The sequence below is a fragment of the Aegilops tauschii genome, chromosome 6 (assembly GCF_002575655.3).
Source record: "Aegilops tauschii subsp. strangulata cultivar AL8/78 chromosome 6, Aet v6.0, whole genome shotgun sequence".
Lineage (NCBI taxonomy): Eukaryota > Viridiplantae > Streptophyta > Magnoliopsida > Poales > Poaceae > Aegilops > Aegilops tauschii.
The window spans coordinates 182,359,744-182,382,715 of NC_053040.3; the positions used below are offsets into that span (position 1 = coordinate 182,359,744).

The 22,972-nt window shown below is 43.3% G+C and overlaps 1 protein-coding gene across 2 annotated transcripts; it reads right to left on the reverse strand.

Moving 5' to 3' along the window:
* Positions 1-8,278: 8,278 nt before the first annotated feature.
* On the reverse strand, positions 8,279-16,971 carry LOC109739560 (uncharacterized). 2 transcript variants are annotated; one of them, XM_020298641.4, is made up of 13 exons: positions 15,831-16,971; positions 15,554-15,734; positions 14,663-14,775; positions 14,410-14,514; positions 13,940-14,009; positions 13,405-13,460; positions 12,441-12,491; positions 11,801-11,905; positions 11,655-11,699; positions 11,477-11,588; positions 9,712-9,899; positions 9,189-9,275; positions 8,279-8,900 (listed from the first exon to the last, which is right to left on the reverse strand). In XM_020298641.4, exons 1-13 carry the CDS (start codon positions 16,758-16,760, stop codon positions 8,724-8,726), a joined length of 2,220 nt encoding a protein of 739 aa, XP_020154230.1. In that variant the 5' UTR covers positions 16,761-16,971; the 3' UTR covers positions 8,279-8,723. The 2 variants fall into 2 exon arrangements, with proteins under 2 accessions (XP_020154230.1, XP_020154231.1); XM_020298642.4 differs by having other exon boundaries at positions 14,410-14,511; positions 15,831-16,950.
* Between the last annotated feature and the right edge of the window lie 6,001 nt (positions 16,972-22,972).

Below are 22,972 nucleotides of genomic sequence, written 5' to 3' on the forward strand. Positions count from 1 at the left end.
CCCAGGGGTGGGGGCGCCCAAACCCATCTAGGGTTTCCCCTGTGGCCGCCGCCCCTCCCCTAGGGAACCCTAGGGCGCCTCCTCCACCCCCCTTCCCCTATATATAGTGAGGGAGAGAGAGGGCAGCCGCACCCCTGGCCCGGCGCAGCCCTCTCCTCCTCCAACTCCTCCTCCTCCTCCTCCGTAATTCTTAGCGAAGCTCTGCCGGAGAACCACGAGCTCCATTGCCACCATGCCGTCGTGCTGCTGGAGTTCTCCCTCAACTTATCCTCTCCCCTTGCTGGATCAAGAAGGAGGAGACGTCCCCGGGCTGTACGTGTGTTGAACGCGGAGGCGCCGTCCATTCGGCGCTAGATCGGATCTTCCGCGATTTGAATCGCCACGAGTACGACTCCATCAACCGCGTTCTTGTAACGCTTCCGCTTAGCGTCTTCAAGGGTATGAAGATGCACTCCCTCTCTCTCGTTGCTAGCATCTCCTAGATTGATCTTGGTGACACGTAGGAAAATTTTGAATTATTGCTACGTTCCCCAACAGGAACCAATATGAGTATCCAGGTTCCGCTATTGGTTATTGACCGGAGACGTATCTCAGTCATGTCTACATAGTTCTCGAACCCGTAGGGTCCGCAAGCTTAACGTTCGGTGACGATCGGTATTATGAGTTTATGTGTTTTGATGTACTGAAAATAGTTCGGAGTCCCAGATGTGATCACGGACATGACGAGGAGTCTCGAAATGGTCGAGACATAAAGATTGATATATTGGACGGCTATATTCGGACACCGGAAGTGTTCCGGGTGATTTCGGAGAAAACTGGAGTGCCGGAGGGTTACCGGAACCCCCCCCCCCCCCGGAGAACTAATGGGCCACATGGGCCTTAGTGGAGAGAGAGAGGGTCGGCCAGGGCAGGCCGCGCGCCCCCTCCCCCTCTGGTCCGAATTGGACTAGGGAAGGGGGGGCGGCGCCCCCCTTTCCTTCTCCCTCTCCTCCTTCCTTTCCCCCTCCTAGTAGGAGTAGGAAAGGGGAGTCCTACTCCTACTAGGAGGAGGACTCCTCCTCTCCTGGCGCGCCCCAAGGGCCGGCCGGCCTCCCCCCTTGCTCCTTTATATACGGGGGCAGGGGCACCCTAGGACACACAAGTTGATTGTTTCTAGCCGTGTGCGGTGCCCCCCTCCACCATAATCCACCTCGGTCATATCATCGTAGTGCTTAGGAGAAGCCCTGCGCTAGTAACTTCATCATCACCGCCATCACGCCGTCGTGCTAACGAATCTCTCCCTCGACACTCTACTGGATCGTGAGTTCATGGGACGTCACCGAGCTAAACGTGTGCAGATCGTGGAGGTGCTGTACTTTTGGTACTAGGATCGGTCCATCGTGAAGACGTATGACTACATCAACTGCATTGTCATAACGCTTCCGCTTATGGTCTACGAGGGTACGTAGACAACACTCTCCCCTCTCGTTGCTATGCATCACCATGATCTTGCGTGTGCGTAGGAATTTTTTTGAAATTACTACGTTCCCCAACACTAGCCAGAAGCTTCGTGACGCTGCAGACATGCATCCGAGAGGTAATGAGAAACAAAGGAGCGATAGACTACTCGATCCCTCACATGAGCAAGGAACGCCGGCGAGCAGAAGGACGGCTTCCTATAGCTCTATCTATCGACCGTGAGCTAGTTGAACAGGCCATAGCCTTTATAGAAGAGGCAGAAGCAATCTTAGCAGCAGAAGAGCAGAAGTAGCAGGAAAAGAGCAGCAAGAAAAGAGCCGCAGCAGCCTTGAAGAAGCAGAAACACCCTTCGAATACCAGCAGCCTCCAAGCAGCAGGAAAAGAGAACCAGGAGCCTTCAAGCAGCAGAAACACCCTTCGAGTACCAGCAGTCTCCAAGAAGCAGGAAAAGAGCAGCAACAGCCTTCAAGCAGCAGGAAAAGAGCACGAGCAGCCTCCGAGCAGCACGAAAAGAGCAGCCACCTCCTTCAAGCGGCAGAAACACCCTTCGAGTACCAGTAGCCTCCAATCAGCAGAAAAGAGAACCAGGAGCCTTCAAGCAGCAATAAAGAGCACCAGCAGCCTCCAAGCAGCAGGAAAATAGCAGCTCTTATTTACTTGGGGTCAGCTAGTGCTCTGGTTGGTGCTAGGAATGACCAGTTGGTTAAGCTGAATGACATTTGTAGCCAGGTGATTTTGGCAGAAAATTCAGATAAGTTGGTTTGGAAGAAGATTCAGATAAGGTGATTTTTGCAGTCAGCAGTTAGGATATTTATTGGTTGTCAACCTTTTTTTACATATCTCTAAGACTGTCTCTGTGTCGAAATGTGTTCCTCTTTATTTCTTTATTATCTACTCCAAAGCATAGCATAGCTTGAGTAGGAAGCAAAGCATAGCTTGGAATCATGCACACAACTTGTATTAGTCCAATCAGATCCTCTACCTCTTGTATTGCTCTGCTTCAGTTTCACTTCATCTATTTTGTTTGTTGACAGATACAGTAAGATATTGCATCTCATTCACTTGCTTCTTTCTCAATTACTATCTCTGGTATGGATATGATACGAATGTGCTAGCTACTCCTGGCAGTCTGCACTCAGTCAGCATATACCACTCACTTCTTCAACACTAGGAGGACAGGGCATACTTTCTAGCAGGATGAATATGAATATGTGTTCAAATGACTAGCGTCAAAATATATTCTTCTTGTTTCCTCAGGGTTGCTTCTTTCTTTCTTCTATGAATATGAATATGAATGTGCTAGCTAGCTTAGCAGTACCATTTGCAATCAGTAAGGTGTAGCTCACTCTATTCTTGGGCCAATTCTCTGTAAAATTCAGTCTATAAAAATTCAGAGTTCAGACAGGTTCTGATGGACCCAGTCGACAATGCAGTTCAGAAAACAAATAACTGAAATCAACCTCAATGCTATTTGTTTTACTGGAACGTTCAAAAAAACTCAGTAACTAAATGGACAAGTAGTGGGTAGTTACATATCGTGCCCTAAGTTTGCTTTACACTTTTGCTTTTATCTTTTGCTAGAGCATTGAGGTGTTAGCTGTAAGGTTGAACACATACAGAAAGCAATTCAGTTACCTTTTTTGTGTCAAAATTTCACCATCTGGTCCTTGGAGAAGCCATTCTCCGTCATATTTTAAACCTAAGTAAAGAAGACCGCATAGTTCATAAAGTGTTAGCAGATGGCATCAGAATCACTGTAACCAAAGCCACACATGAAAGAATAGACCATGCTATAGAATGCACACGTACCACCAGCGGCCAGCGACCAACTCTGCACGGTAAATCCTTGGCAAGATTTCACAGGATAAATAATTATGGACTTTAAGCGAACATCTGGAACAACTTGTTGGCTCTGATTATCTGCAATTAAAAAGTACACTGATAAAAGCATACCGACAGATAAACAATCCGTCACTAGTTTCACTGAAAAATGTGAGAAATTTTAATTTTATTTACTCCAGGGAGTATTTCTACTTGGAGTACATGCCTTGCGACACCATTGTACTCGAAGATTGCATAAAGATAAAAATTCAGTCTATCTCTGATGGTGCCACAAGATAAAAATTCAAAGTTCAGACAACAGGTTCAGGCAACAGATAAAAATTCAGAGTTCTGATGGACCCAGGTTCAGAAAACAAAAAACTGAGCAGCGGCAGGCAATACTCTATTTGATTCTTGATGATGAGGTGCCAGATTGATGCAACTATCTATGCAGATGTGTCATGTCCCAACCTATGATTGGGTTGAGAACATGGTGGTACACTTGGATACAACAGGAAATGGGGTGAGAAATCAGAGGAATCAGAGTATGGGATGGGGATCAGCAAAGCATGAGATGGGGAAGGAGACGAACTGAAGGAAGGAGAAGGCTACTGCCTTGTTTCATTTTCTGATCGATGCCTCCCTCCTGTACGCTTCGTCCTTTGTAAGCCTTGTTGCAGATTCGTAGTTGGGCCAAGCCCAAGTCCCCTAGCCCATTCCATAGAGCAGGCCCATGAAGAGTATAGGGCATGACCCTTGGGGCATGACATTCTCGCCCCCTTAAAGTGAGGCTTGTCCTCAAGCCGATGACGTGGTACCATGGTATAGTAGAACCACCGGGATCCCATGGTGCTTGCATTGGTAGGACAACCATCATTTGTGAATAACCAATAGCAACAGGAGCATAATCACTTTGATCACGAACGCCATCATGACCAAGGATGGAGTCTTCGAAGCTCGAGCCTTGTTGATTACTGCCGAGAACCATCAGGTACCAACCATGAGGTGTTTCAAAAGGCAACTCAAACATCTGCATAGTTGCACTCGTAATGCCAGGATCCCAGCTCCTTATAGCAAGATGTATGACGAGAAGCTGCAGTAAGAAACTGAGCCATATTTCTGAAGATGTTGGAGCTGGATACAGCCATACAGCCAAAAAGGCAAAGTTGCTGCTCTTCTTAGTGTGAAAATTCCGATCACTGTAAATAAGGTCATGAGTTCCGAATAGCCTTGCTTTAATTTGAGGAAATTCAATGTTGTGATGCACACAATAATTTGAAACATGATGTGCTACTGATTCAGTGTCCCACTGATTAACGGATAGTGTCATGAGAGCTTTAGGTTGTATGCTGCTCGGATACAGCTCACGTGAGCAAGTAACTGGAACAAAATGAACCATCCTGGTATCCCATTGTTTTGCAAAGCCCAAACCCAAAGTAGCATCACCAATGGCATTAGTTGGCTGTACACATCGAATATTATGAGTGCCTCCCATCAAACCTTGCCTTGTCACTAGTAATACCCACCATTTACTGTGAATTATGATGTAGCAATAATATTGAACTATACTAGCAAACTTCAGTGATTGCGTTGCAGACTGTGGAATCACTACTGTATGCATTTCTTACCACTAAACTGTAGCAGTTGAACACAAATTCAGTGGTTGGAATGTCATGAGAGATACCTGTCACTCCTCTCAAGATTAACTGAGCATAACTGAGCATAGTTTTACATTCTTCACTGCTATCAGGAGGTTCAGCCGATGGTCGAAGACAATCAAGATGAGCTGGCTGCACTAGAGAAAAATGCCATTCAACAGTCTTCAATTCAGTGTACCAGCCAAATAAGAGGTCTCTAGACAAAATTTCAGCTTCCCAGTTAAGCTCTGTATTGACAACCTCACTGGTCTCAAGGAACAGGTTGTTAGCTGCAAAAAATGTACTAGCTGGCTGCACATATTGAGTATATGACCAGCAGTTCTTACGCCTCTAGAACGCATCACCCAAGCACAATTTTCTTGTGAAAGGAATGCCCAATAGTACTTTGGGGTACATTACTTGAGAAGACAACAACCATGGCAGCTTTGGCTGCAGCAATGGAAAATAGTTCCACATCTTCCCAATGTCAAACAGAAGAAAACTCAAGGGCCAGGCCACATGTGAAATGCTGAGCAGATTCCCAGTAGAGAATGTGAAATGGTTCATAATTATGATGGGAAAGATATTGTTCTTTGCATCTATTGTGCCGCAGTGTGACAGTTTTACCTTGTTGCCTCCAATAGAATACCCTTGATGGAATTTCCTCCACTTAAGCACAGAAATGCAACTCAGGTTGTATGAATCGTCACAAGATGCAACGATAACACTGAAAGTTGGCTCGTCATTCACTGTGTTGTGCACGTACAGAATAAATGGGTGATGGACTTGGCTCAATGGTTTCATTTCTGCCCAACATAATCTCATGGCCTGATTACCTGCTGCACAACTATGAAAGCGCTTCTCTGACTTCTCTTCTCCGATATATTTCTTTAAGACATAACAATGTACACACTGTGCTCCCCAGATATATTTTAACTGATATCTACCATTTAGAAAATTGGTCATCAGAGAACTAGATGCGGCCTTACTCCAAAATAGGTTCAGAAGAGAACCGACGGCCAAGACTTGCATAGGAATTTCAGTGCCATGTCGTTCAACAGAAAGAAGAGCTGTAGAAAGTGCACTCACTGGCTGCACTATATCGGACCACCATTTCATAAGCCTCGAACATCAGCCAGACACCACATCACACTGTAATTGCGCAGAGCATTGACAAGGATACTACTAGGAGAGTGTGAGAGACGACTCACGATTGCAGCACCTTTGAATCTGTTGTGTCAAGAGTTACTTCTATGGGCGAACAGGGAACCACAACCCTGTTCGATGGCATGGCGGCGCTCGGTGGCGGCTCGGCGAGAGCGCCGCGAGCTGTACTTGTGTGCTCATCAATGAACGACGGCCATGGCGAAGGTCTGAGCACTTGCCCTCGTTGCTTGATACGCGGAGTCACACCTGGCTGAAACATGGGTTTCAGCACGCCAATGTCGTCATCAAAGCATAAGGTCGCGCACCTTGTCGACGCCATCGTGTCCAGCTCGAGAACGGAAAATGGCCGCTCCGGTGGGGTTGGTGCTGCCACTGGTGGAGTTGTGGAGGATGGCGTCACACTCCACAGGACAGCAAGCTCTAGGGAGACATTGATGAGGGTCTCCGTAGGTGAGGCCGTGAACACCATGGTCAAAGCCGTTGTCAATCTCCTCAGCGTCCACCGCCTCATCCTTCATGATTTCTTCCTCCCTTATCCGAGCAAGGGACGACGCTCTGGTGATGCTGGACGGCGATTGCAACCGCACGGCTGCTTGAATATCCGCGTGCAAGCCCTCGAGGTACTGGTGAACGAAGCACTTGATGCTTAGTGTGGGGTTGAGATCCAGCACGCGATGTACGCGTTCCCAGAATGCTATCGTGTACTCGGCCACGGTTGCGGTCTGCTTTAGCTCAAGCAGCGAGCACAAGTGCAGGTTGTACTCCGGCGACACGTCCCGGATGTCAAGGATGCAGGCACGCTTGTAGATGCACCGGTCATGCAAGGCGAGAGCCCGCGCTGCTCCGTGTCTTGATCGAATATGAACCACCGCGTCCACATGATTGATTCTTTGGAACACGGAGATCTTCACCACGCCATATGCTGCACACGCCTGCTGCAACATCTCCTCAGTGACCGGGTAGTATACATGGTGCACGGTGACGCACAGAACGCCGCCGGTGAACACCTCTTGGTGGCTCGACATTTCGTCGAACACCTAGTAGGCAGGAAGTGGGTGGTGATTTTTGTGTGGCTCTGAATACCATATTGTCATGTCCCAACCTATGATTGGGTTGAGAACATGGTGGTACACTTAGATACAACAGGAAATGGGGTGAGAAATCAGAGGAATCAGAGTATGGGATGGGGATCAGCAAAGCATGAGATGGGGAAGGAGACGAACTGAAGGAAGGAGAAGGCTACTGCCTTGTTTCATTTTCTGATCGATGCCTCCCTCCTGTACGCTTCGTCCTTTGTAAGCCTTGCTGCAGATTCGTAGCTGGGCCAAGCCCAAGTCCCCTAGCCCATTCCATAGAGCAGGCCCATGAAGAGTATAGGGCATGACCCTTGGGGCATGACAAGATGATGAGGTGCCATGAATTTTTTTTGCATTAGGTAGAAGGATTTGTCTCACCAGCCGACAGAGCAGGGGCGCCTCGCCGGCCACCGGCGCCAGGAGCTTGGCCACCGGCGAGAGAACAGAGGATGCAAGGAAGGAGGTCTCCCCTGAAGCCTTCCTCTCCTCCTGCCCGCAGGTCCATCCCTGACAGGGCCAACTCGCCACCATCGCGTCGTGATGGACGACAGCAGCTCGCCGGCGTCCCCGTGGCGTCCACTCGTCGGCATCGTGTTGGTGGTGGTCTGGATCTGGCGCCTTCGGCCTCGCATCGACAGAATCCGTCGCCGGCTTGAACTCAAAGGTCCAAGCTTTTTGGAAGTTCACCACGAGAAGGAGGAGAGGAGCGCGGCAAGGCCACCGAAGGTGGGGGAGGAGAGCGCGGCTACACGATAGAAGGTGGTGGGGGGAGGGGGGAGAGCGCGGCGGCTAGCCGGAGAAGAGCACCAAGCGGACCGCGGCAGCCAGCCAGAGAAGAGAGTGAGGGCGAGGACCGCAAGTTCGGTCGGAAATAGACGGAGGGGGTTTCCGCAAAAAAGCCGTCGCGACAACTAAATCAAAACGGAGGGAGTAGATTTATACTACTCCCTCCGTCCCAAAACAAGTATGTTGAAACAAATCATAATTTCCCATAGTCATTGAAAAACTGAGGTTGTTTCATTCAATATTTAAACGTTTCCATCTCATGTTAACACACCCACTGATGTCCGATTCCCTCCCAGTCATTATGTGCTCCATACCTTGTTCAAAGAGCACTGGTTTGCAGATAATATACTAAAAAAATCAGCATATCAAATCGATGTGATTATTCAGTGTTCACAATACATACATCTTATGGGGTTGCTCTTGAAATGGCAAGTCCCAAAAAAAGGATTTCGCACTGCCGAGAGGATCTTAGTGAGTTTGCAGCTACAAACCTGCAACAAATCAAGAAGGGAACCAACTTCTCAGCACCTTTTCATGTGGGCCAAAAGACAAATAGCACAAGCAGAAAGTAATGCTTTCTTCAGTTGCGCCTTGTGGGGACTGACAGCAGGCAGTAAGAAGAAGCCTATCTGTGTCCGGCAAATCTTAGAACTGCAATATGCCAATGTAGCAACAGGGCTAACAAGCCAGTGATTCCAAGCTGCCTGTGCTCTGCTTGACCCTGGGCAACGTTTGAGTACCCAGAGGCCCATACAACTGCACATCCGAGGCTTCTCAGTCACGGATTACTCATTTTCCCGTTGTCGAAAACCCCAATGCGCTGTTTTCTATGGTCGAAAACTGCCCTGAAGGATTGACCTTCATCACGAAGTTGCTCACTGAACCGTCTTTTTGTTTCATTGTTTACTTTATCCTTCACGCCTGTGGAATTATCTTCAGACAAGGGGTTGGAGACCTACAAGCAATGATTTTCAATATAGCAAACTGGCAGGAAGCAAAGGCTTGGGCCTAAATAAAATTGCCAAAGGGGCCTTGGATATAGGATAGATAAAACTCAATTAAAATAGAAGGCCTTTCATAAAAATAGAAAGCAAGGGAATATATGCAAACAAGTGATTTGTACAAAATATTAGCAAGTATGAAAGAATATGCAGAGCATGAATAGTAGCAGAAAGTAAGGTGCTACTAACAGAATAGTGCGGTCATTTAACTGCCATAACGTTAGCAGTGGGTTAATACTAACCAAATTGTACCCTGATCCAGGTCCTATGATTAAAGATGAAGTGAGTCTCCTTTTGGCTGCACCGATAGAAAATCCACCCTTTTCAAGCTGCAAAAGAAAGGAAGATTGAGCATATCAAAAAAGGAATATGGTATTTCCATTCTAAGTAAACAGTGTAACACAGACTTGAGTGAAGGAGCATCAAATCATGACTACAAAGTGATAAACAACTGCAAGGATGCAGCCGACGTAACTTCTATTTTGGAATAATCAAAGTATCTTCAAAGGTTCAGTAAACTAAATACTCCCTCTTGTCTCAAAATGTAAGATGTTAGTGTCAAGAAACGTCTTACATTTTGAGACAGATGGAGTACAAAGTATCCAACTAAATCCGTGTTTTTGTAGCTCAGAAACTAGGACTAAATTTTAATAATGACGTAATTTTTCTTTTGCACTCCAGAGAAGCAAGTGCAGCCAAGGATCAAGCATAAATAAAGCACAAGGAAAGCAATATGTTGAACTTTCACTAAAGCAAATGCCGTACCCGATCACCCCAAGTAAGTGTTTTTTTATGAGTGTCATATGTCTTGGCCAGCCCAGAAAGAGTATGTGTACTTCCATCTGCATGCTTGGACTTGTCAGTATCCTCGTCAAAATCTTTTGACCATTTGCTCTGTCCTAGCTCCTTAATGTCATCTAAGTCTTCTTCATCTGATGAATCCCACTTGTCCCCTGGCATAAAAAAGTACGCACCAAGATTCATTAAAAATATTATAATGACAATGACATATATCGAGTTCAAGTACTCCACACTTGCCCACGTGGGAGAGTTTGTCTCGCAGGGCAGAGGTTCCAACAAGTGTGTGGGCAGGAGATCCACAGTAGGTCAGGTTAGTTGGATTATAAGACTATATAAGTTGACAGAGATAACAAAATTGCCAGCATGCTGATAAGGTGGTGCACGTCAAAAAAAAAGACAGGGTGATGGTGTTTGCTTCATTCCTACAAAGTGAGCTCTGGGTTGACAAGATATATGCATCAACAGAAAAGACGAGTCAAACTACAGGGCTTTCTACACTTGGGGTGTGTTTGGTTCAGGTCACAGGGTGGAATGCAACGGATCCGTTCCAGAACCCACCCATTCTCCTGAATGGAATATTCAGCCCAGATGTGGAATGCACTCGTACCTCCGATTTGGAGGAATCAGGCAGAACACCTCTCAGCCCTCACCTCTCCCGCGACTCACTCACCCCCAAACCCATCCTTGGCCAGCATCGCCACACCCTCATCTCTCTCCCTCTCGATCTGCGACTGCGCCGGCCACTCCCTCGTATTTCACTCTCCGGAGCCGCCTCTCCCTCGCCTCCCCATCGTCTCTTCCTATCTCTCGATCTCTGGTGGCGCCGCACCAAGGATCGAAGATGGCGGCGGGGACGGCAAGGGGAGCAAGGGCGGCGGTCGAAGATGGCGGTGGGGACGGCAAGGGGAGCAGGGGCGGCGGTCTAGCAGCTGCATCGAAGCAACTGGGCTGGCTGCGGCAATTTCGTCCTGCTGCTCGCCTCGGCGTGCAAACTGCGGCAAGTACCTGAGTACTCTTCATGCATATGGTCACTGCGGCCCGGAGCTCGTCCTCACAGGCCCGTCGACAAGTCACCGCCAGCCATCCGGAGCTCATTCACCTGTCGCCCGAAGGTGAAAATGCCCTGCTGCCCCGTGCTTGCCTTCTATATATGATGCCATTGCATATGCAGATGCAGTTGATGTGCACATAACTGTATGCGTGTATGTAGCCATGACGCAAAATTCAGTTTATGTGTATGGTCATGCTAGGATTGTTGCAAGAATTGGCTAAGATCTGTGTGAAAATTGTTAAGGATGAGCAATTTGCGTGAGTTCCAAATTTTGTGATGAATCCCAAAGCAAATTTGATGTTTCAAAGTCTGTAATGAGGAATAATATATCCTGTAATTGTGCATTGTTAGTGCTGGTGAAAATTGCAATAACATTTCGCTAAGAATGCAAAGAGCTATGAAAGACGTGAGATGAATCAGATTTCTCTCATTCCATCTCTCCAACCAAACGCAGGAACGGAACCATTCCATTATATTTTTTGACCCCCACCAAACGCAGGAATGGAACCGACCCATTCCACCAGAATAGAACCATGACATTTCATTCCACTTGGTTCTCAAACCAAACACACTCTTGAGTATGAGAAGAAAAATACTTTGCAGGGCTTCTTCAATTTTTTGTTAGGCTTATTAAACCATAAGATTAACTGTGGCCAAGGATATGTCATCAATATATACCTTGATCAGGTATATCATCTGCTGATTCAAGTATAGCCTTCTTTGAGCTTCCAGACTGGGTGTTAACTGCTGTATCATCAGCATCATCGTTATCCTCTGTGTCCATATCAACCTATTTGACATATAGAAATCATGAGAAAGTTTGTCTCGTCACAAATGACTGGTGAAATAGTGTTACCTCTTGTATAGAATGCTCATGAAGATTGTCACCATGGAATAAAGACTGAAAATAAAGGTGCAAATGATTAGAAACATGATTAACTATGTATCTAATATAAGGTCTATTGCAAAAAATTAAACATAACAATACTCTCAAGAACATACACGGGTATCTAGTCGCACATATAGTGGTGGAGCCTCCTCCCAGTCACCTGCCATCTTTTTTATATCATCCAATGTAAACCCATGCACATTCCTAGCAGCACAGCCCTGTGTATTACAAAAGATATATAAGACGTTCTACGCTATAAAAGGGAATCTATTTTATCTGAGTATAAATATCATACAACTAAGCATATTTCCGACAAAACTACCACGAAGCTACACCACTAGGAAAAGTTTCACCAAAATGCACACATATTTATCGTATTTATCATAAAACTGCATCTTCAAGGTGTATCTACTCTGCCTGTGGACTACAGAAACATGCAAGGTGTATCTGCTCTGGCTATGGAGTACAGGAACATTTGACTGAAAGCTTTCTACATTGGCAATTACACCATATAGTTCACATGTCGTAAGCACCACAACTTCAGGTATATATTTCATCAGCAGTGCATATGGACAGTCTCCCAATCCATATTCTTACCAAACTATACCAAAACAAATAATTGGCAAAGAGTTCTTAGAATTGATGATCCATGACTTATTCGACAAAAATAGAATTGGTGGCTGTCTGAAGTACATAATCACATATTTACAACAAGTTAGGCCTTTCTTATTATGTGATATTACACAAACTTACTGTTGGATCCTTGTATGGTGCCTCGAGCAAGTAGACCTCATAGCCAGATCTCTATACAAGAAAACAGAATCAGTAACCTACTATAGAAAAAACAATAATATTTTTTCAGATTAGGAGACAATAATAATTCAGACAATCAAATTCCAAACAATGAGTTAGCGCAATGAAGTGCCTCCTCAAATGCATAAGATCTTATCCAGCAAGGTTTGGACCTCAACAGTTGATTCTCGGTATATACAACAGTCACTGACCTTGCAACCGCATGTTTTATAGCTATTATGCAAACCATATAAAAATGTAAATCACGTTCCAGTATGTAGTTAACTGCATAGTGCATACAGAAACATGGAACAGACCAGAAGAAAGAGAGTGCTCTTCCCGTGTGCAGGTATAAACACGTACACTCATGCGAGAGAGAGAGAGAGAGAGCTCTTTGTGCGCAGGCATAAACACGTACACTCATGCGAGAGAGAGAGAGAGAGAGCTCTTTGTTCGCAGGCATACACATAGAGAGAGAGCTATTCGCGCACAGGCATAAACACATACTAACAGACATAGAGAGGGAGAGAGAGATGAGCGGTTTTTTATTCTTGTTTTTATGTAAATCGTTGCATAACATTATGTATGTCATGGTATACCGTATTGCCTATGTGAAGGGGGGCTGCCTATATGACACAAGAGCAACTAGTATAGATCAAAAAACACATTCAAGTGGAAAGGAGGAAGAAGAAAGTCACTACTGTGGCAAACAAATTAAATCAAAACATGCAACATTAATATGCAATTTCAAAATAGTACTACATCTTGAGTACTGCCTGACTGGCAGTTGGCCCTAGAACATGCTTTTTGAACAGGAATACCCCTCTTGTTCTTAAAACAAGAACGGTGGTTTAAATATTTAAGAAAAGGTCCAGGTAAGCAAAATAAATTCTCGCAGTTGACGCAAAAGGGACTGAGGGTTTACCTTCGCGCTTGCCCAAAATTGAGCAAAATCAGCTATCCGCAGATTGCGGTCATCCACTAAAAACGGTGAGGGATACCAGCAATAAACATGTCAGTTACCACAATCCAGCATCCGCCACTGGTGAAAATAAAGGCATCGCCTGGTGCATTGTATGCCGCGACAACAGCTAAAATGTTGCTTAACTGAATGTTTTTGAACAATAAGGAATATAAACTTCCGAGACAAATGGGCACCCAACCACTGTCTAGGGAACCGATGTCATAATTCCCACAAACTGGTCACCAAAATATGTGATAATTAATAGAAAACAAAGTTTCTATTGTGGAGAAAATCTTTTAATATTTATATTAAGATGTTGATGAATTTTGACAGGAAAAATAGGAAGGGGACTCATTCAACACTCCATGAAATTACAAGCAAAGACATAAACAAGGCAGACTATAGCGTGCAATGTAAAACAACCAATGCGGACTAAATTGTTGAGTCGTCATAAAGCATGTTGCATCATTTAATAATATTTAGAATAACTTCATACCGATCACAAATGTGAAATTCCCTTCATCAAGGGTCTTCTTAAACGCGTTTAACATGCTTGATCTGTAGGTCTGTCAAATGGAGAAGAAATTAGACTTCTTATGGTGGAGCTTTTCTTTTTAAAAGGCAACTGATAGCCGATGCTCATATCCACAATCCAGGTAATTCTTTCTATAGGGAACCTTACATTATCCTTACATTTAATGCTAATTTCAGATACTATCTCGTTCTCTATACATGCATTGCAAACTCTTGGGAAGGTCCCCTGATATCCATATTTCTAACACATATGAAGTACATTTCTTTACATAAGGTTGCATTGCACCGATGCATTAACTAAAATATGTTTACCTGCTTGTTAATAACAACAGGCGATGCTATGGTTTAGCTATAGCAGGTTCCCAATAATTGGCAGGTGCATTCAACATGACAAAAAGAAAGTAATAGACAAGAACAAATGAGATACATCACCTCCTCCATTTCAGGCTCATAACAATATTCAATCACTTTCTTGGTCAACTGTTTCCGTCCTTTGGATGCAGTAGAAGATTTAGACCCTTCGTTGTCTTCGACCTTCTAAGAGCAATTTAGCACAATATCAGTTACAAGACAAATTATCCATAGAAATAGCAGGGCCATGATGAGCATTTCTGAAAGTCTAAGCCAAGAAATAAATGGTCGACAGTACTCAATAAATTGTGTCCACTGTTCAGTTTCTACCGACCTTCTCAACCTCAATCATGAAATAGTCATCCATCGAGTGAATTCTGGGTGCACTTCCACCACTCTCAACTTCAAGATCACGCAATGCCTTCGCAAGGTAGCTCTTTCCACTACCTACAAGTTCTAATATTTGTCAGAACTGTAACAGTTGTGAAGCGCTGACATGAAATGATTTGACCCTACCAGAATAATAGATAAATTTGTGCGCCAAATTAAACCATAATACTACTCCCTCCCCACCCCACACATATGTCATTTTTGGAAAGTAATTGGTCATGAAGACTCAACTTTAGGTAGTACTCCCTCCGTAAACTAATATAAGAGCGTTTAGATCACTATTTTAGTAATCTAAACACTCTTATATTAGTTTACAGAGGGAGTACCTTATTACGGTATTTTCGCAGGACCTTAAAGATATATCGCTATGCCACGATGGGGTACTTTGTGACAAAGCCATCTATATTCTTTCATATAAACAGTGAAGATACTTCTACAAGTATTGGTGGACAGAGTTAAACAAATTTGTTTATACCTCTCTAGAAGCAACATATGTATACGAACGGAGGGAGTAGGAAGTTCATCATGCATATTGATGTTTGCTTTCGATTGAAAACGTCATCAAATAGATTACAATTTGTTCAAAAAAAATTCAGGAACTCCCAAGTAATGTGCCCGGGTTTCATGTATATGTAAGAAAGACAACATGCACTCTTAAACAACAGGAACACTGAAACGATAAGGTCACTGCTTATGGAAGTATCAAAAGGTTGAACACTTCCCACAGCATATCAGATCTAATGTCATTTTACTGGCTAGGGTTGCCAACTTTGTTGCACTTAATAATTAGACTACTTAATGACTATGACACATTAACAATGGTATATGAAATAACCTGGAAGCCCTCGCAGGATAATAACAATATGATCAGGGCGTGAAGCACGAAGGGGCTGCTTGAACAAGTCACATGCATTAACAATATTGACTTCCACATTGTTAAAAGAATGTTTGTCATGTGTTGGCATTCTATCCCCCAAATGCTGCTCCGATTGTTGCCGATGTACAAAATCTACCCCCTGGAGAAACATGCACATATATAACGATTAATACTTTTGACTTCTGAGTGGCCAATGATATATTATAAGCAAAGCATCCAAGTGCATGACGAGAACCTCATTTTGGTTGGGTCCATTGTAATAATTTGCGTTTGGCATCAGATGGGAATGATGCAAGGTATTATCACTGGGTGGAAGTGATGTAGTAGCCAGGGAACTGGAGAGGACAGGAAACAACGACGAGTTTGCTGCTGGCAGAGGTGGCATTGCATGGTAATCTGGGGTAGAAGGCACTGGAGGATCTGGTGGTGGCGGAACAACACCCGCATGATGACGCCAATCGCGGGAATCATAATGGTTTCCTGCCTCAGCATGTTGAGGTACTGAAGGAAGTGGTGGAGCACCAGGCATTGCTTCAGGGTGAAACTGGTGATGGTGATGGTGGTCGAAATACTTCTCCTGAGATCCTCCTACCGAATCTAAGGCACTATACCTATCAAATGGCATCGGCGGAGGTGGCATCCTTCTGACGAGATCGTAATCAGTGAAATTGCCTCCCTGCGCATAGGGATTGTTATAATTTTGAAGAGGATAGCCTCCATCATCTCCATAGCCGAAACCATCGGGTGGATACGGTTCGCCATGCCACTGTGCAGGCGGCAGCTGAGCGCGGCCATGGCCATGCTCCCGGATCAGCCCGAGCAGCCGCTCTCCCTCCACGGAAGCCCTGCCCAACATTGGCGGGTACGGAGGGGGCGGGCCGGAGAACGGAGGCGCCTCCCCCACGCGCATCCTCTTGTGGGGGCCTTCCGTGTCGAGGAGATCGTACGGGTGCGGCCCCGGAGGAGCCCACATCGGCGGCGGCGGCGGCGGCGGGTGGAAGGGGGCATGGTACTGCGGCGGGGGAGGAGGGGGCGGTGGGTGGAGATCGTAGGGAAAGGGGTGGGGCGGGAGAGGCGGAGGCGGGCAAAAGGGGAAGTGGGGCGCGGTGCAGACGGGGCAGAGGTCGTTGCCGGCGCCGGCTGGGAAGCGCCATGGATGATCCATGAGGAGGTGGCCGCGTGGGTTTGGGGATCTAGGGTTTCGAGGGAATAATCAAGGGGGGTTGAGGCTTGCTTCGAGAAGGTTCGAAAGTTCTTTGGGGTTCTGCAGATAGCTTCGCCAGTTGGGGACGGGGCGAGGAGGCTGTGCGCAGCTGCTGCTGCTAGAAGGAAGATGAGCTGGTCCGATTCTGTGCGGAGGACCCTCGTAGAGTCGTAATTTGTATCGTTCGCGACCTCAGCTGATTTATTAAATAATTTCAGTTTTGCTAAAGCACATCTAGATGTGCTATAAGTATTGCATATCTAAGTCCTATGTTATTGATCTTATGATGAGATTCATGTAGATATTTTCTTTTTCTTTTTTCTCTTTCTCTTTATGCTTTAATTCACTCACTTAGATGTGCAATAACTAGAGCACATTTAGATGTGCCCTAGACACACCCAAATAATTTTTTTGCAATGAGCATATAGTCTTTTTAAGCGTAAATAAATTCGAACGTATGAATTTTAAGCATGGTAACCCAAACGTTGGGTTTTAAGCATGGAAACCCGAACGTTTTTATGACAGCTTTAGTTGATATGGGGTGGCAAGTTTAGGCAATTTTGTGACAAGAAAATGAACTGGGGCAAAATTGACATGTTTTAACAACTAAACTTGCCACCCATGCCAACTAAAATTGTCATCAAAAACGTTTGGGGTGATATGCTTAAAATTTGAATGTTCGAAATTTATCGGTTCCTAAGTACTCCCTCCAGATCAGAAATTTAGATTGTCAGACTTCGCTAGCGAAACATGTATAATATGCCATAAAATATACATGTATGTGAAAGCTTTATTCGACAATGTACGTAGAGGAGTGACTCAATTTTGTACTAAATTTGTACTAAAGTTAATACAAAGTTGACTCACTTATTTTGGGATGGAGGGAGTAATTTTTATGGCATACAACACATGTTTCGGTAATCGGTAGTCAAATCTAAGACAGAAAAAATGCATGCTCAACTTGTATTGCCGTCCGTGTGTTTGTAAAGCATCTACTGAATTTCAACCTTACTATCAAGTTAGTATCGAAACTGTAAAACAATAATATAAAATGATAATTTGTTTATCTGTGCTTCTGATACGTCTCTATCGTATCTATAATTTTTATTGTTTCATGCTACTATATTATCTATTTTGAATGTTTAATGGCTTTATTATGCACTTTTATATTATTTTTGGGACTAACATACTAACCGGAGGCCCAGTGCAAATTGTTGTTTTTTGCCTATTTCAGTGTTTCGCAGAAAAGAAATATCAAACGGGGTCCAAACGGAATGAAACCTTCGCGAGGATCGTTTTTGAAACAAACGCAATCCAGGAGACTTGGAGTGGACGTCAAGGAAGCAACGAGGCGGCCACGAGGTAGGGAGGCGTGCCCAGGGGGTAGGCGCGCCCCCCACCCTCATGGGCCCCTCGTGGACCTACTTCCTTCGTCTATATACACTCTTATACCCTGAAAACATCCAGGAGCACCACGAAACCCTATTTCCACCGCCGCAACCTTCTGTACCCGTGAGATCCCATCTTGGGGCCTTTTTCGGCGCTCCGCCGGAGGGGGAATTGATCACGGAGGGCTTCTACATCAACACCATAGGCTCTCCGATGATGTGTGAGTAGTTTACCACAGACCTTCGGGTCCATAGTTATTAGCTAGATGGCTTCTTCTCTCTCTTTGGATCTCAATACAAAGTTCTCCTCAATTCTCTTGGAGATCTATTCGATGTAATACTTTTTGCGGTGTGTTTGTCGAGATCCGATGAATTGTGGGTTTATGATCAAGATTATCTATGAATAATATTTGATTCTTCTCTGAATTCTTATATGTATGATTTGATATCTTTGCAAGTCTCTTCGAATTATCAGTTTTGTTTGGCCTACTATATTGATCTTTCTTGCAATGGGAGAAGTGCTTAGCTGTGGGTTCAATCTTGCGGTGTCCTTTCCCAGTGATAGCAGGGGCAGCAAGGCACGTATTGTATTGTTGCCATCGAGGGTAAAAAGATGGGGTTTATATCATATTGCTTGAGTTTATCCCTCTACATCATGTCATCTTGCCTAATGCGTTACTCTATTCGTATGAACTTAATACTCTAGATGCATGCTGGATAGCGGTCGATGTGTGGAGTAATAGTAGTAGATGCAGAATCGTTTCGGTTTACTTGTCACGGACGTGATGCCTATATACATGATCATGCCTAGATATTCTCATAACTACTATGCGCTTTTCTATCAATTGCTCGACAGTAATTTGTTCACCCACCGTAGAATATGCTATCTTGAGAGAAGCCACTAGTGAAACCTATGGCCCCTGGGTCTATTTTCCATCATATTAATCTCCCGCCAACGTGCTATTTCTGTCGTCATTTATTTTTGCAATCTTTACTTTTCAATCTACACCAAAAATATTTATCTTATTATCTCTATCAGATCTCACTTCTGCAAGTGGTCGTGAAGGGATTAACAACCCCTTTATCGCGTTGGTTGCAAGGTTCTTAATTGTTTGTGCAGGTACGAGGAATTTGTGTGTAGTCTCCTACTGGATTAATACCTTGGTTCTCAAAATCTGAGGGAAATACTTACGCTACTTCGCTGCATCACCCTTTCCTCTTCAAGGGAAAACCAACGCATACTCAAGAGGTAGCAAGAAGGATTTCTGGCGTCGTTGCCGGGGAGGTTTACGCCAAGTCAAGTCAAGATTTGATCTCCCGTCAACTTGCCAATTTCTGGCGCCGTTGCCGGGGAGATCTATGCACAAGTCAAGACATACCAAGTACCCATCACAAACTCTTATCCCTCGCATTACATTATTTGTCATTTGCCTCTCGTTTTCCTCTCCCCCACTTCACCCTTGCCGTTGTATTCGCCCTTTTTCCATTCGTCTCTTTTTGCTTGCTTGTTGTGTGCTTGTGTGTTGGATTGTTGGTCACGATGGCTCAAGACAATACTAAATTGTGTGATTTTTCCAATACCAACAACAATGATTTTCTTAGCACTCTGATTGCTCCTATTACCGATGTTGAATCTTGTGAAATTAATGCTGCTTTGTTGAATCTTGTCATGAAAGATCAATTCTCTGGCCTTCCTAGTGAAGATGCCGCTACTCATCTAAACAACTTTGTTGATTTGTGCGATATGCAAAAGAAGAAAGATGTGGATAATGATATTGTCAAATTGAAGCTATTTCCGTTTTCGCTTAGAGATCGTGCTAAAACTTGGTTCTCTTCTTTGCTTAAAAATAGTATTGATTCCTGGAATAAGTGCAAAGATGCTTTTATCTCTAAGTATTTTCCTCCTGCTAAGATCATCTCTCTTAGAAACGATATTATGAATTTTAAGCAACTTGATCATGAGCATGTTGCATAAGCTTGGGAGAGGATGAAATTAATGATACGTAATTGCCCTACACATGTTTTGAATTTATGGATGATTATACAAAAAATTATGCCGGATTGAATTTTGCTTCTAGAAATCTTTTAGATTCGGCCGCGGGAGGCACTTTTATGGAAATCACTTTAGGAGAAGCTCCTAAACTCCTAGATAATATTATGATTAATTATTCTTAATGGCACACCGAAAGATCTACTAGTAAAAAGGTTCATACGATTGAAGAGATTAATGTTTTGCGTGGAAAGATGGATGAGCTTATTAAATTGTTTGCTAATAAGAGTGTTCCTTCCGATCCTAATGATATGCCTTTGTCCACTTTGATTGAGAATAATAATGAATCTATGGATGTGAATTTTGTTGGTAGGAACAATTTTGGTAACAACGCGTATAGAGGAAACTTTAATTCTAGGCCGTTCCCTAGTAATTCATCTAATAATTATGGTAATTCCTACAACAACTCTTATGGAAATTTTAATAAGATGCCCTCTGATTTCGAGACTAGTGTTAAAGAATTTATGATTTCGCAAAAGAATTTCAATGCTTTGCTTGAAGAAAAATTGCTTAAGGTTGATGAATTGGCTACGAACATGGATAGAATTTCTCTTGATGTTGATTCTTTGAAACTTAGATCTATTCCACCTAAGCATGATATCAATGAGTCTCTCAAAGCCATGAGAATTTCCATTGATGAGTGCAACGAAAGAACCGCTAGGATGCGTGCTAAAAAAGACTGCTTTATGAAAACGTGTTCTTCTAGTTTCCATGATAATAAGGATGAAGATCTAAAAGTGATTGATGTGTCTCCTATTAAATCTTTGTTTTCTAGTATGAATCTTGATAATGATGGAACTGAAGATGAGTCAACTTTAGTTAGAAGGCGTCCCAATGATTCAGAGTTTTTAGATCTTGATGCAAAAAATGATAAAAGTGGGATTGAAGAGGTCAAAACTTTACATAGCAATGAACTCACTATTTTGGATTTCAAGGAATTTAATTATGATAATTGCTCTTTGATAGATTGTATTTCCTTGTTGCAATCTGTGTTAAATTCTCCTCATGCTTATAATCAAAATAAAGCTTTTACCAAACATATCGTTGATGCTTTAATGCAATCTTATGAAGAAAAACTTGAATTAGAAGTCTCCATCCCTAGAAAACTTTATGATGAGTGGGAACCTACTATTAAAATTAAGATTAAAGATCATGAATGCTATGCTTTGTGTGATTTGGGTGCTAGTGTTTCCACAATTCCAAAAACTTTGTGTGATGTGTTAGGTTTCCGTGAATTTGATGATTGTTCTTTGAACTTGCATCTTGCGGATTCCCCCATTAAGAAACCTATGGGAAGGATTAATGATGTTTTTATTGTTGCAAATAGAAATTATGTTGTCGTAGATTTCATTGTTCACGATATAGACTGCAACCCTACATGTCCTATTATTCTTGGTAGACCTTTCCTTAAAACGATTGGTGCAATTATTAATATGAAGGAAGGAAATATTAGATTCCAACTTCCGTTAAGGAAGGGCATGGAACACTTTCCTAGGAAGAAAATTAAATTGCCTTGTGAATCTATTATGAGGGCCACTTATAATTTGCATGCCAAAGATGACAATACCTAGATCTATCCTTATTTTTATGTCTAGCTAGGGGCGTTAAAACGATAGCGCTTGTTGGGAGGCAACCCAATTTTATTTTTGTTCCTTACTTTTTGTTCCTGTTTAGTAATAAATAATTCATCTAGCCTCTGATTAGATGTGGTTTTATGTTTTAATTAGTGTTTGTGCCAAGTAAAACCTATAGAATCTTCTTGGGTGATAATTATTTGATCTTGCTGAAAAAGACAGAAACTTTTTGCTCACGAAAACAGTTGTTAAGAATCACCAGAAAGTGAGAAAATACTGATTCCAATTGCAGTAGATCAATAATCAAATTATTTAGGTCGTCCTATTTTGGTAGATTTTTCTGAGTTACATAAGTTTGCGTTTGACACAGATTACTACAGATTGTTCTGTTTTAGACAGATTCTATTTTTCGGGTGTTGTTTGCTTATTTTGATGAATCTATGGCTAGTATCGGGGGGTATGAACCATAGAGAAGTTGGAATACAGTAGGTTTAACACCAATATAAATAAAGAATGAGTTCATTACAGTACCTTAAGGTGGTGGTTTGTTTTATTTCGCTAACGGAGCTCATGAGATTTTCTGTTGAGTTTTGTGTTGTGAAGTTTTCAAGTTTTTGGGTAAAGATTTGATGGATTTTGGAACAAGGAGTAGCAAGAGCCTAAGCTTGGGGATGCCCAAGGCACCCCAATGTAAAATTCAAGGATATCCAAAAGCCTAAGCTTGGGGATGCCCCAGAAGGCATCCCTTCTTTCGCCTTCATCTATCGGTAACTTTACTTGATGCTATATTTTTATTCATCACATGATATGTGTTTTGCTTGGAGCGTCTTATATGATTTGAGTCTTTGCTTTTTAGTTTACCACAATCATCCTTGCTGTACACACCTTTTGGAAAGACACACATGAATTGGAATTTATTAGAATACTCTATGTGCTTCACTTATATATTTTGAGCTAGATAATTTTGCTCTAGTGCCTCGCTTATATCTTTTTAGAGCACGATGGTGGTTTATTTTATAGAAATTATTGATCTCTCATGCTTCACTTATATTATTTTGAGAGTCGTTTAGAACATCATGGTAATTTTCTTTGGTTAAAATTTTAGTCCTAAACTGATGAGCATCCAAGATAGGTATAATAAAAACTATCATATAAAGTGGA